The sequence below is a fragment of the Spermophilus citellus genome, assembly GCF_964194105.1.
Source record: "Spermophilus citellus genome assembly, chromosome: 1".
Taxonomy (NCBI): Eukaryota; Metazoa; Chordata; class Mammalia; order Rodentia; family Sciuridae; genus Spermophilus; species Spermophilus citellus.
The window spans coordinates 1,355,512-1,369,411 of record NC_138182.1 but is presented as its reverse complement, the minus strand read 5'-3'; the positions used below and the strand labels follow the sequence as shown (position 1 = coordinate 1,369,411).

The window sequence follows — 13,900 nt, the reverse complement described above, 5'->3', positions numbered from 1 at the left end:
AGATTCTACTGTTACTGAGAAGATAAGGAAATACTATCAACACAATGCCCATAAATCCAACAACTCAGATGAAATGGACCAATTCCCTGAAAGGAACAGTCAAGAACATCACCCGAGAACAATCTCTGAAGCAGAGCATGTAGGTGTGGCCTAGACCCAGGGTATAGAATAAACATCCACTCTGACAAGAGCGGTTTCAAGAACCAGGTGTGCACGGGAGAAGGCACCCATCTCCCAAAAGGCAAAGCCCAAGCAGCTGGGGGCGGGCACTGCACTCCACAAGCAGCCTCAGCCCACGTGGCAGTGTAGGGACCCCTCCTCAGGGGCAGCCCAGTGGAGCATGAGGCCCCCAGCTGCACACCCTGCACCCACCTAGTGAGAGGCCAGACACACGCACTCTCTTCCCAGGACCCACATCCCGTCCTCCATGGGAACAGCATCATGCGACACCCAGCTGGGGTGTTTCACGACACACCTGACGGTCCACCTGCTGCCAGAGCAGAGGAATACCAGAGCCCAGGGAGACCCCAAACCCCACATGAAGTGGGGCCCAGAAGGTTCCAGGAGGAAACAGGCCCCTGTGAAAGGCACCATCCAACAGAATCAGAGTGGGTACCACAGCTGTGAGATCGCCAGGACCCACATTAAAAAGAGGAAGGAGGAACAGGCAAAATTTCAACAATATATTTTATTTAGCCAAATATATACAAAATATTATCACTTCAACATGTAATCCATGTGAATAAAACATGGGAACGTTTCACATTCCTCCTTCATACTAACTACACAGTCTGAAATTTGGAGTGTGTCTCCCACTCCACACTCTTCAGTCCAGAATGGGCACATTTCAAGTGCTCCACAGCCCCCGATGGACACAGACCCAGAGACTGGCAGTGGCGACCTCTGAGCATGGCCAGGCCTTGCACCCTGTGGACCACGCTGCCCCAGGAGACCCTGTGGGTCCAACACAGGCAAGCACAGCACCTCTGCTCAAGGTGGGCACCTGCAGCATCAGTCTGGACTGTCCAATCCTACAAGCTACAGCTTAAGAGATGCTGTGCTCACCATGGACGTACACAAAGACTCCATGAGGATGAGCATAGACGACATACACAGGTACACTCGTGTGTGTCTGTATGTGGACGTGTGGATGTGTACATGCATGTCTACACACATGAATACATATGCCACACTGGGAGGAAAGATTTGCAAAGCAATTATCTGATAGAAGACTTTTGCCCAGACACATAACAGATTGTGGAAACTCAGGAGGAAAACAACCTAATAAATACACAGGCCAAGGCTCCTGACAGAGGCTGCCCATGGTGTTCAACTCCCACACGCTCAGGGCAACGTGAGCTACAGCCACCTAACACCCCCACAGACGAGAACGCCCCCCGGGACAAGCACCAGGAGCAACCGAGCCTTGCACGGAGAACTCAGCAGTCCAGCACCTCCTGCACTGACCACCATATCCCCAGGGACTGGCACCACACATGCAGCCCAGGGGACCAACCACTCGGCACCTTCACTGCAAGATTAAAACACGGGAACATTCAATGGTCAACAGGCAAATGGCCAGCCAGCTGTGCTGATCCCGGGGACAACTCAGGTAAGGAGCAGAACCGGCTCTCTCAGGCAACAGCAGAGAGTGAACCTCAAGACTGACCTGTGGTTAGTGAGAGGCCAGACACAGGCACAGACACAGCACTAGTGGAATTCTAGAAAACAGGAGACCAGAGGGGCTGCCTGAAGCTGGGATGCCACGGGCAGCAAGGGGGGCAGGCATCTCCAGGACGCCTGGGTGACAGATGTGCCCTCACTGAATCAGACGCTGGCGTGGGGCAACATGCAGGGGGTGACGCTGTAGGTGGCCAGCGCCTTGCCTGGGAGGCAGCCTCACACACCTTTCCTGGGTCTCCATGTGCACGAGTCCCGTGCTCCTCCTCTGTGCGTGTGGCGTGCCTGGACTCGCTTTTTATTCCAGTCATTCCCAGGGCCAGCTGCCACTAGGACACAGACCTTGTTACCAGCAACCAGGCTCCCAGGCTGTGTCTGTCTCAACCACTGTACTGCTGCTTCTCACTGTCACCTCTGACACCCCTCCCTTCACAGGTCAGTCCTAGAGGATGCTGCTCATGTGTTAGGCGCCCTAGGATTACAAGAGACTGCACTTTCCTGGCAGCCTTAATATTTTACTTTCACCTTTAAACCATTCAAGCCATCTGAATTTTTCCTGGGATATGAATTAAAGCTCTTAATTTTTTTCAAATGTTTGCCCAAAACCATGTACTTCAAAGCACTTGAACTGGGAACCAAACATGTCACACCTCCGAGGTGGGTCTTCTTCCGACACGGAGCCTCCGTGAGCCAGCACCACGGCACTGCTCCATCCACTGAGGGCAGGCTCTTCTGACTCCTGTCTAGCGCCCTTTACATACCACAGTCCCAACATGCTGGCACACGGTGCAGCCAACTCCCCTTTGTTTTTCTTTTATTCTTTTTCAAAAAGGAAAAGGAAAAAAGCAAAACTCCCAGAAATTCTGAAGCTGAAACAATATCCACAGTCAAGAGAAAACCTGACAGGACAGAACCACACATGAGTCGAAGACCCTGGCAGTGCCCCGTGGACAGCGTGGCTGGGTCACAGCCAGAGGGTGTGGTCAGGGACAGGCTGACAATGAGCCGACTCACCTGTCACACAGCCACCACGAGGCGCGTTCTGCAGGGAATCTGCACCTTGCAGAAGAGCAGGAGCAAGTGAGCTGGGCCTGGAGCCACACCACCACCCGGGCAGGGAGAGGAAGAGTGAGTATAGACAAGAGTACAAGAAGGAAAGGGGCGCAGCTCACCGTGGACACTGGGAAGGCCACAGGGGCATGGATGCGGAAACCACACCAGCACATGCCAGAGCCTGGGAGAGCAAAGCAGAGCAGTCCAAAGGCTGCCCAGGCCACCTTACAGCAGGGCACCAGCACCAACACCAGAGCAAGATGGTGATCTCCCTGATGTGACGCTCGTCTGGCCAGCTGCCCCTTCTCCCCTCCCGCCAAGCTGAACCCATAGGCCCTGCCAACCATCCACACCTGAGTGCGCTGTCTGATCCAGGGTTCCCTCCAGCCTGCACATCCTCAGCCCCTCTACACGTCCTCCTAATGTCCATGCGTCCACTGGAGCATATGAATACCACAAGTGACACCATACTTCCAACAGTGGCAGCCACACCTGAGCTGGACAGGAAAAACAGCAGATTATCATAACTACGCTTAAACCAAACTGGAGCAGCCTGGGAGCTAACTGGAGCACAGGCAGGCAGGCCCTGAGGACACTCGCCAGGGGCCACTCCACTCTGGGACTGAGCTTCGCACCTCCTGAGTGACAAAGGTGGCTATCGGCTGAGGACTCCTCACTCAGCAGGGAGTGGGGGTCCCTTAGGTTCTGCACTGGAAGTCGCACACAGCCTGATTTCTTGGTTTCACAAATTAAATAATTCCTATGCTGCATCATGTTAAATCCAATTCAACCCCCACCCCAGGCCTGGCAAGGGACCATCTCTTCACAGACTACTAAGAGATAAGCAGTGCGTCTGAAAGATGGTGGCCTTTAATTCTCTAAGTTTTCATTTATGCAACGTAAAAAAGGCAGATTTATGTGACCTGATATGACTTTTTTACAAAAACAGTTCCCCCCAACATCTGGTCAGTGGTATATAAATATTTACAATGAAAAAATAGGCAAGGGAAAAGGAAACCTTCATTATGCAAGTCGATTTCTTTCCAATGCTTGTCAGGATTCTGAAAATAAAATTCTTACTTTGGAGTTATTTGTATCTACACACTGCTTCAGCTGACAGTTTTGAGCAATCTGGCTGCACTGTTTGAGGTCTCTGTTCTATATCGTGCCTACTTGTTTCTGTACTGTTTTAGAAGTTATCTGAAATAGTAAACTAAATATAAAAATGTAACTTTGGAAGAAAAAGTCAGAACAGACATATGTGAAGGCAACGCGTTAAGACACAAATGCTCTCAGGGGTCAGTATGTCACAGCACTAAAACGAAAACAAATGCTCTGTGTATTATCTTAGTAGGGACGTCTTTTTTTTTCAGTTTAATTTCATTATGATAACAAAAATTGCCTCTAAAGAGGATGTTAAAAAAATAGCCTTGACATTACCATTTCAATTCATGAATACAGCACTGCCCTTGTGCTAAAAGAAACACAAGTTTCTAAAAAAGTGACAAATATAAACGACACAGAGAGCTTAGGCAGCCCAAAACACCCCGGCATCTTCTGAGTGGGAAGACAGCGCCAGCCAGCCTCTTCGACCCAGCGACCTCGCACTCAACTGCAGCACAAAACCCACTCCACCAGCCACCCTGCCACAAACACAGGGCCTCCTCCCAGCTGCCCGGAGGGCCCAGAATGTGAACTGAATCTCAGCGCTGACCACAGCAACCTGCGCAGCTCCTCGGGAGAAGGCGCCCGTCACATGTGAGAACTGCGCCGCCCTCTGGTGCCCAGAGACACGCGGAGTCTGGGCTCTCTGGCTTTATAATGCTCGTTGAAGTCCAACCTGAAGCTGAGAAACCGGAGACTTTCGTCAGAGCTGGTCGTCAGTAACACCAGGAACTGCTGCACGATGCCCTGGAGAGACAACAGCAGTGGACACTCATTTAGAAGCGAACCACCCACCAGCTCCTGACCCCTCCAGGGCCCTAGGCTGGTTCTTCCTTCTGCCAAGAGCCTGCAATGTACCCTCAGCAGGCCTCAGGGACCTGGGGCTGGAACCTGGAGCTGGCTCCGCCAATGCCACAGCACCCGGAGCTCAGTTTTACAAACACAATTAGCAAAGCAAAAACTAACAGACTTTTCCTTTCGGTCCTGAAGTTGTACAAAAATAAACAAAATCCTGTAGAAGCACTCGATCCTTCCTGCTCTGAATCTAAACCGGTGCTGGCTTTTCACTCCCCAGGTGAGACTGCAAGCATGTCCACCCAGAGCTCTGAGGGGACACAGGCTGAAAACATGCAAGCTGACCCGGACAGGGGCCGGAGAGCAGGCTCCACTCGAGGCCATGGCGGGACACGCCATCACCTCTGCCAAGGAGCTTTGTAAAGAGGCCGCAACGGGACGCGAGCTGTCCCATAGTCTAATACAAGCAGCCGCCTGCTCAGGGTCACAGGGTCCTGTGCGGCTCCACTGTGACTACACCACCAGCACAAGCTATCTGCAAGGGGCTGCTCTTCACCTCTGTGGCTTCAGCTGTCTTGGAAGAGTCTTCCACAGGAAAGACACAGGCACCAGGCCCCGCCACCCTATAGTCTTCTCTGTGGCCACCCCTCTGCCGGGCTGGAGTGGCAGGCGCAGGCACTCGGACCCACACAGGACCCACCTGGGGCACACACACCCTGCAGCATGCTCAAGTTTCCAGTGTCTGTGTAGGTGACAGGAAAGCCACTAGAATGATAGAGACTGGCTTCCTGTGACAAGCAGCACCTAACACCCAACCGTCTCAGTATGCCAGAGCAGAGAAACGGCCTTTTGCTGTCAAGGAATTTGAATGGTAATGATTTATCGAGATTAAGACTGCAATTTCAACAAAATCGGGATTAGACTAATCAAGATTACTCTTTAAGATCTATATCAACTCCATCAGGGAAATATGTAACCATAAACTAGACCACTCTCTCTCTGAAGCAGGCAATTGGCCCAATTCGTTAGATCATACAGTACTACTCTGTGGCTACACAACTATCTTGTTTTAGCAGCACAGAGCTAGTCACAGGTGTCCACTTTTAGGAAGCAGGCAACCGGCCCGGGGGGAGAAGGGATCTTGAGCCCAGCACCATCCAGCACAGGCGCACCTGCTCTGGGCCTGGACAGCTCCTCTACTGGCCCCGTGGTCTGGTATGGTGTCAGTAGGCTGGAAACAGCCCTCTCTGCAGTCTGGCACCAGCCCACAGGCCCCGAGTGCCAACCTCCCTGTTGGGCTTCTTGTCGAGGCTGCTCCATAGGAGCCCATTCAGACCTGTCTCCCAGTAGGCCCCTGAGCCCCTGGGCCCCTGGGGCTCCATCCTGGCCACCACTCACATCTATACAAACCAGAGCCATTCGGAGGGAACCAGTTCTTTGAAAGCAAGAGAAATTTCTGTCACAGGAAATGCTAACACCCACCTGGTAGAAGTGCGTCAATATTTGCAACTGTGAACACATTTTTGGTACAGAGTCTTGAAATTCTCGGATCCTCCTATTCTCCTCCTCTTCCTCCACTGCCGTCACCCCCCACTGACCCTGAAGAATCAAAATCACCAAATTTAATTTCTTGATAAATACTTGCTTTTAGTACCTACAGTATTACACTGTACAGCAGGCAACAACCTGTGTGATTCACCCAAGCTGCCCGTCCTTCCCGACTACAGATGCACACAGTCTGACATCCTCCTGACAACACAGGTGAGAGTGGACCCCAGGCGGGCACCGCCATGTCCCTGAGATTGAGGCAATTCTACTAGAGACATTTCCACCTACTTCTATTTTTAAAAAGGTAATTTCCAATCAGTGGTGACTTAAATAAATGCCTTTTCAACCAGCAATGTACAGGCATTACTGAACTCATCTCTTTTTAGTAATTTACATGGAGGAGTACTCTAGACCCTACACTAAAATATAAACATGCTCCTTTGCTGCAGCAGAAAGCATAAAAAGACGTACAGAGCTCATACATGAACAGCCTACAGCCTCCTCATCACACGGAGATGCACACATGTGGCCTCACCCGGCGGGATGGGGACCAGCAGCTGCAGAGCTGCAGGGGTCCCCCAGGAGTGAGACGATGGACAGGCCCAGCATACATCACTGCCCACGCATCCCAAAGTGTTTGCTCCAACCTACCCTCCACCATCAGTGCCAAGTTCTCACTGGCTCCACCTACCCACAGTGGACACTGTCAGTCTTCAAAACGTTGGCCTTTTGTGTGCACATATGAGTACGTAGGAACAAACCCCACCATCATGCACAGCTACAATGCTCCAATAAAAAAGGTAGGGAAAAGCAAAGCTCAGGAAACAAAAATAAGGTCAGCCATTCTGCCTGGTGCAGTACAGATGACTGGGGTTTAGTCTTGAGTTACTGGTGGTTAACACGGATACTTCTCATCAATTGAAGGCACATGGTTCCTGGGGTCGTCGCATGGACTTGCAGCTGCACTCACGCATTCTGGATGAGCTGACACCTGTGTGGATGCACACAGTTTCTCCAGCTGAGCTGGCGGTATGTGCTAATGTTACGTGCTGATGACAGATGTTACTAACTGGGATGTAAGATCAACTTAACTTCTTTTATAATTACCCAACTGAAAGGTCTCCTACCCTCACGGTCACGCTGATACTTGATGCTCTCTGAAGCTCTAGTACCTCACCTCTGCACCGAGGTGTAAAACCCTGTACTGGCTCCTGTGTGTGCGAGCACAGGAAGGCCACGGAGCTCCCTGACGCTGCCGACTCATGCCCCTGCCTGCTCTTCTCCGTGCCACCTCTGGACACATGGGGCCATTTCTGGATGATTCTGCTCCACTGATCTTTCCTCCAGCCGGTATCATTTTTTTAATTACCATAGCTTCATTGTAAGTCTGGAGTATACACTCATCCATCCATCACCCATGGGGACAGTGCCAGGAGCCTAGTGGACACCAAAATCCACAGATGCTCGAGTCTTTACAAGAGGGCAGTGCTCACACAGGACACGCACATACCTCACCGCACTCTGAACTGTCTCTAGACACTTACAGCAGCCGACACCATGTACGTGCTAAGCACACAGTGGTCACACTGCATTGTCTCAGGGATATGACAAGGAAAGAAGGCTGTAGTGTGGAGTACCGGTGCAATTTCTTTCTCCCAAACATTTCCGACCTGCAGAAGGCTGTCTGTAGATGCGGGGACAGCTGTGTAAGTGTCCTCAATCACTCATGCCAATCCCCGTTCTTATTTCCACATGTATCTTGGAATTAATTGATCAATATCATCATAAAGACAAGGCAAAGCCACAGTCCTGGGGTCAGAAAAGGCACTGGGCCACCTGTGTCCAATTCTCCACTGCACAGGCCGCTCCCCACTGGGCCCTTTGCTGCCTCTTCAGGTGCCGCACAGCAGAAGGCACGGTGCTTCTTCCTGGCCTCTAAGGCCCGGGCCACGGGCTCCCTGCTACAACCACTCGGCTGTCGAGGGTCACTTCTCAGCACAGGGACAGCCACAGGGGCCGGCACACCTCAGCTGGCCTGCTATCTGTGATGTGTCCATGGGGCTTCCACAGACGTGCAGCATCTCAGAATCCTTTAAAGGCATTCCGTGGAGGACTCCATTGCTGCTGAAGGAAATGAATGGGCTGCTGCAGGCTGACCTTGTTCCCAGCCACCCTGACAGAGGCACTTGTTCACTTCAGTGACTCACCTGAAAATCCTCTCAGACTTCTGAGCTCCCAAACCAGCTTCGGCAAAAAGAAGGTAGCTTTTCTCCCTGTGTGCTCCCTTCCTCAGCTCAGTACTGGAGGACCTCAGTGCAACACAGCGACAGCCCTGGACCCGAGGTCTCTGGGAAGGTCCCCAGACCTCACTGTCGAGCACAATGTTCTGCTGCAGATTTTCCATGCAAATGCTTTGTCAGATTTGCTTGGAATTAAAGGATTTTTCTCATTCATTTGTAAATGGGAACCATAATGTTTTTATTAGAAAGTTCTAATGCAAAGAGCTTTGTACCCTGGGACTGTGCCCAAATGTGGCAGAACCCATTTTCCTTTTCACATGTCACAGTTTGATGATACTTTGGGTTCTTACATCCACGTTCACAACAGGAAAGGTCCTTGCTGCCACTTGGGACTACTGTGGCAAGAAGTTAGCTCATCACTGGACTGAAAACCCCCTAGTATGAAAACCATACCTCAATTTCATGCTGCTTCTTTTTCTCTTCAAACTGTAATCGTCTCTGCAGTTCTTCCAGAGCAGCCCTGTATATTGCATCTTGAGCATTCTGAAGCTCAATAATCTGGTCAAACACAGCTCTGAGTTGGTTTAAAAGTACCTAAAAAGATATGACCATTTTTTTTTTTTAATCACAAGAACATTGACGTGCTGCTAAGCTTCCTGAATCTCTAGTGAGACAGAAGGACACTTGGTTTGGATGTGGTCTGTCCCCTCTACAACTCACGCTGAAATCTGGTCCCCAGCCTAGCAGTGCTGCAGGTGGAGGGGCTGTGAGAGGCGCTTGGTCCTGAAGTCACACAAGGAAAAGACCATGCTGCTCTGTAGGAACTGGAGGTGTCTTACAGGACTGAGCACCCACTCTCACAGGCCTGAGTTGTCCTGAACCAAGCACACCCCTCGTGTTCTGTCCCTCCTACCCATGCCCACTTGAGCTGCTCTTGCACCAGGTTGCAACACAGCACGAGCCCCTCACCAGATGTAAAAGAGATGTGAGCACCATGCCACTGGACTTGCAGCCTCCAGAATCATGGGCCAAAACAAACCTCCATTCTTTATAAATCATCCCATTTCAGGTTTTCTATTACAGCAATAGAAAATGGACCGAGACAATACTATCAAGTAAGTCATCAGCCCAAACTCTCCAAGTGTTCATTCACCAAATACCTACTACTGATCAGCACTGCATGAGGTACTGGCAAAACACTACTTCTGCACTTAAAATCATCTACGGTTTGGGCTGGAGCTGTGCTCAATGGTACAGTGCAGGCCTAGCATGTGCGAGGCACTGGGTTCCATTCTCAGGACCACATATAAATAAATAAAGTCCATTTACAGTTTGAAAAAAGATTAAAAAAAAAAAAAAAACTTCTATGGTTTGAAGATGGCTTGCCCCCCAAAATGCAAGTGTTGGAGACCTGGCCCCCAACCTGTCAGTGTAAAATTGTGGGGACCTTTAAGAGAGGCCCAGGACATTAGAGGGATTGATGTCTCCCCTGAGACCAGACTCATCGTAGCAGGAGCAGGCTCTTATGAAGCAGGTCAGCTCTCACGTCCCTCTCTTCCACACACACCACTTGCCCTTGCAGTTCCTGCCAGGAACTGAAGTTGCATGGGGCCCTCACCAGAAGCCAAGCCCAAGCAGGTGCCATGCTCTCAGACTTCCAGAACCCAAAGCTAAATGAACCTCTTTTCTTTAAAGTCACCCCCTCAGGTATTTTGTCATAGCAACTGAGTACTAATCTGATGAAGTATCAAGCTCTCCATGCAAATTCTCTCAAATTCTCACACCAATCCAACAGAAGCATTAGACCTAGTGATGGTAAATACCTTTTTAAAACATGCTTGCACATGTGCACACAATGTGGCTTTTGATCACTTTCAAGTAGCAGCCAACAACCGTGTGCCAGTCACTATGATGAACATTCCACATAGATCACATAACTTCACTCTTGCACATCTGCTGAAGAGAACCAGTATGCCATTTAAACCGGGAGAGCGCCACAGTCGAGCAATGCAGTGGAAGTCCAGCCCTGGCCTGTCCCTGGCAGAGCTGTTCTTCTGTCTGACTGTGGCCACCTGGCCTGCTAATAGTGCTCATGACTGAGGCACACGGCAGCAAGGCCTCCCGCGGCACTGCATGCTCTCCAGCCACAGCCACGTAGCGGGCCATGTGCTGAGGGTGTTCCCAACACCCTCTAGACAACACACACACCGCCCAACAGCCCAAAACCCGCTACAGTCTCAGCCCAACAGAATAGGTCTCGTGATGGTAAAAGGGGTCACAAAGCCAGCAACCCTTTAGAATAGCACGCTTTAAATTACTAGGTATATTCCAAGTACTTTAGACTACCTTTGTTGTTACTTGAATGTTTCTAAGACACTGTTTACAGAAGACTCTTTGGGCTCGGCATGTTTTAGGTATGTGATCAATAGTTGTTTAGTAGTGAAGTTCAGTGTTATCAAAACCCTGTCTTCTCAGCTATGCTTGTCTAATCTAGACACTCGGATGTCCAGGCAAAATGAGAGCTGTAAAGCAGGACGTCCCCACAGCAGGACCTTGAGGTGAGCACAAGGCTCTGGGAGCAACCCTCGGCTATCTGTGATGGTGCCAAAGAGGCCACTTAACCTAAGCAAGGCACCGAGGCTTGGGGCCTGTGCAGCTCATCTGCTGCAGGGAAAGCAGCATGCTCTTCCTTGCCCAGGCCCGAGTGAAACCAGACCTCCAGAGAGACCTGCTGCAGGGAACATGCCACCCCAGAACAGGAGCCCCCGGGAGAAGATAGCTTGCAAAAGCTTAAGGCCGTGGGAATGCAGGGCCCTCGTCAGGCAGTCTGTTCAATGCATGAAGCCAGACACTGGCTCAGTGAAAGCCCATGTGAGACCACTGTCCCTGGACTGACAGTGACACAGCTGGGAGGTGGCTCCATAGCGCAGCCCTGGCCTCCACGTCAAGGGCACTGGTCCACCCAGCACTGCAACAGACAAGAGAGAGAAGCAGCACCCTAACGCAAAGGCTCCTGCTTCCTTTGCACACTGTCTGGGACTTGGGCACACGCCACTGGCCATCTGTTCTCTCGGCGCCTTGTGTGGTCTACCATGTGTTCCCACAACGGAGCATGGCTCAGGACACATCTCCTTTTGGACCACACAGGGGTCAGCCTGCCTGCCATGCTCCACCCACCTCAGGCACGTCACAGCATGCTCTTCTTCCACCCACTCTCTTCCTATTCTGTTTAGAAACAGTGAGCCTCAAACATCATTGAATTGCTGCCGATGACGTGGCGGGGCCATATGATTCTAAGGTGCTCCATCTAGCACCTGCTATCCTCCTGGGGCCTGTCAGTCAGCCTTACCCTGGAGCCACTGTCCAGCAGGCAGCGGGAGGTAATGGTGTCCAGGAAGGCCTCGTGCGCTGCAATGATGTGGTCCAAGTCCTGGGCCTGCTGGACTCGGTTCCAAAGCTCGTCCCAGGAGCATTCCAGCACCTGCAAATGACAAGTTCAGGCTTTTGGATATGCCAGGTTCTTCCTGTTGCAGGAGTCTGCATTACTAATTCAGACTACAGTCAGCATACCTCGAATGTGATGTAATACTGCATTTGATGAATGAAGTGCACCATCTCCGAGGCCAGAATGTGACACTGATGCAGCACCCCAGAGAGCTCTGCAGAGAAGACAGTGTGATCACAAGGGGCATCCAGGACAGTCAGCCAATGGTTTTAACAAGGCCCCAGCTTTAGCAACCAACCCTATAGCAGGAAACCACCTCCCATCGTCCATTTCTGAGCTTGGAAAACACAACAGGACGGGGCGCCTGCTCGAGTAGTGCATCTCTCCTCCAGACAGAAGGGCCTGGTGGGAAGGGAACCAGACAGACCACACACGGCTGGCGTTATAAAAATGCAGTGCCATGACTAAGCATAGCTAGTGTACAGCCTCTTCACAGCAGCCTGTCGGCTATGCACAGGACACTAACTACTCCCCAGCTATTTGGAGACAAAAAAAGGAACTTCTTTAAGGACTGGGGGACCATGTCACCTGCAAGGAAGATGGCCTCTGAAGGTGTCAAGGTGCAGCAGACCTCTGTGCTTCCTGTGAAACTGAAGACACTGTCACAAGGCTGAAAGGTCACCATGGAGTAAAGCTCTCTGCTTGCACTTTTAACTTCCTGCTCAAAATCACGCCAGAACAGTGTCACACTAATGCACATGAAACTGAGCCAGGTGGGGCCACCAGCAGAATGGCTGTAACAGGACAGCTGCACACACCTGTGCTGCCTCTCCACAGGCCCTCACTTAGCTGCCAGACGCACATCTGTCACGCAGGCAGCCGTGCGAGAACTCACGCTGCTCCTCCTTCAGAGAGCAGTGCAGGAGCAGAAGAGACACGATGCAGTCAGAGCGGCCACGCACACGCCAGAACCGCTCCCTCCATCACGCAAGGTGAGGATGCAAGGGGGCCCTAGTCCAGTTTGTGTCCCCTTAAGAAGACAGAGAGACACCGGGGGAGAAGATGTCCATGTGACGGCAGAGGCAGAGACTGCCAACATGCCCCGTTGCAGAGGTCAGGAGAGCCATCCCGACAGCCTCCGAGCAGCTGGCCTTCCTTCTGCATTTCTGGCCTTCAGAACTGTGACCCAGTTTGTGGTACTTTATCCCAGCAGCTCCAGGACACAAACGCACAGGTGACCAGCGATGTGGGATGGCACCTCCCAGGGAGGCACTACTGCCAAAGGAAAGGAGCCCCTTTCTGCAGGCCAAGGTGAGGGCCCTGAGGGTCTTCTGGAGCCTTGCTTTATTAGCACCATGTGGTCAGGGGAGGAAAGAGGGAGAAGTGACCCGAAGTTTTATAAAATACAAACTCTTCAACAAATGACAAGTATCGTACATAAACTGCACGAATGCTATGCAAACAGACTACAGCACCAAGTCCTACAACCTGACCCTGAAACCACGCTGAGGAAGACGCAGGGGCGCAGGCTGCCAGAGCAGGGTGCCAGGGAGGAGGTCCGGGCAGGGCCAGACAAAGGAGCACAAGAGGGTCTTCTGATGAGGCCAACTTTCCGCCTGAGGAAAGTGCTCGCAGACACAGGCGGGGTCCCAACCAGACAGACACTTCTGTACCTGCGCTCCTAAGCAGGGAGATGGATAGAAAAACTAAAACAGACACGTGGACAGAGAGGCACCAATCAATAATAGTGAGGAGAGCATGGACAGGGAGGAGATAAGGAAAGGAAAGAGACCATAAAAAGAACTGGCCAAAACTCCCCACCAGACTCCCAATTCTTTGCTAAACAGAGACAACAAACCCAGCATCCCCAGACAGTAACAGTGAGTGCAGCCTGAGATGAGCCAGCCACGTGCTTGGAAAATGCCAAGAGAAAATGCAGAAGCAGATGTCACTCAGCTCTAGGAATCTGGCCTCA

The 13,900-nt window shown here is 51.4% G+C and overlaps 1 protein-coding gene across 3 annotated transcripts in view; it reads right to left on the bottom strand.

The window, feature by feature from the left end:
• Positions 1-673: 673 nt before the first annotated feature.
• TUBGCP3 (tubulin gamma complex component 3) overlaps positions 674-13,900 on the bottom strand; it is a gene marked incomplete at its 5' end in the record, with an annotated part of 71,457 nt that continues 58,230 nt past the window's right edge. For 2 of the 3 annotated variants that reach the window (XM_081297331.1, XM_081297332.1), the window contains 5 exons: positions 674-4,644; positions 6,175-6,291; positions 8,934-9,074; positions 11,830-11,961; positions 12,051-12,139. In XM_081297331.1, coding sequence (XP_081153457.1) covers positions 4,486-4,644; positions 6,175-6,291; positions 8,934-9,074; positions 11,830-11,961; positions 12,051-12,139 — 638 coding nt within the window. In that variant the 3' untranslated portion in view covers positions 674-4,485. Of the gene's footprint in view, positions 4,645-6,174; positions 6,292-8,933; positions 9,075-11,829; positions 11,962-12,050; positions 12,140-13,900 lie in introns of those variants that run through there. The other variant, XM_081297333.1, reaches the window with a different exon arrangement.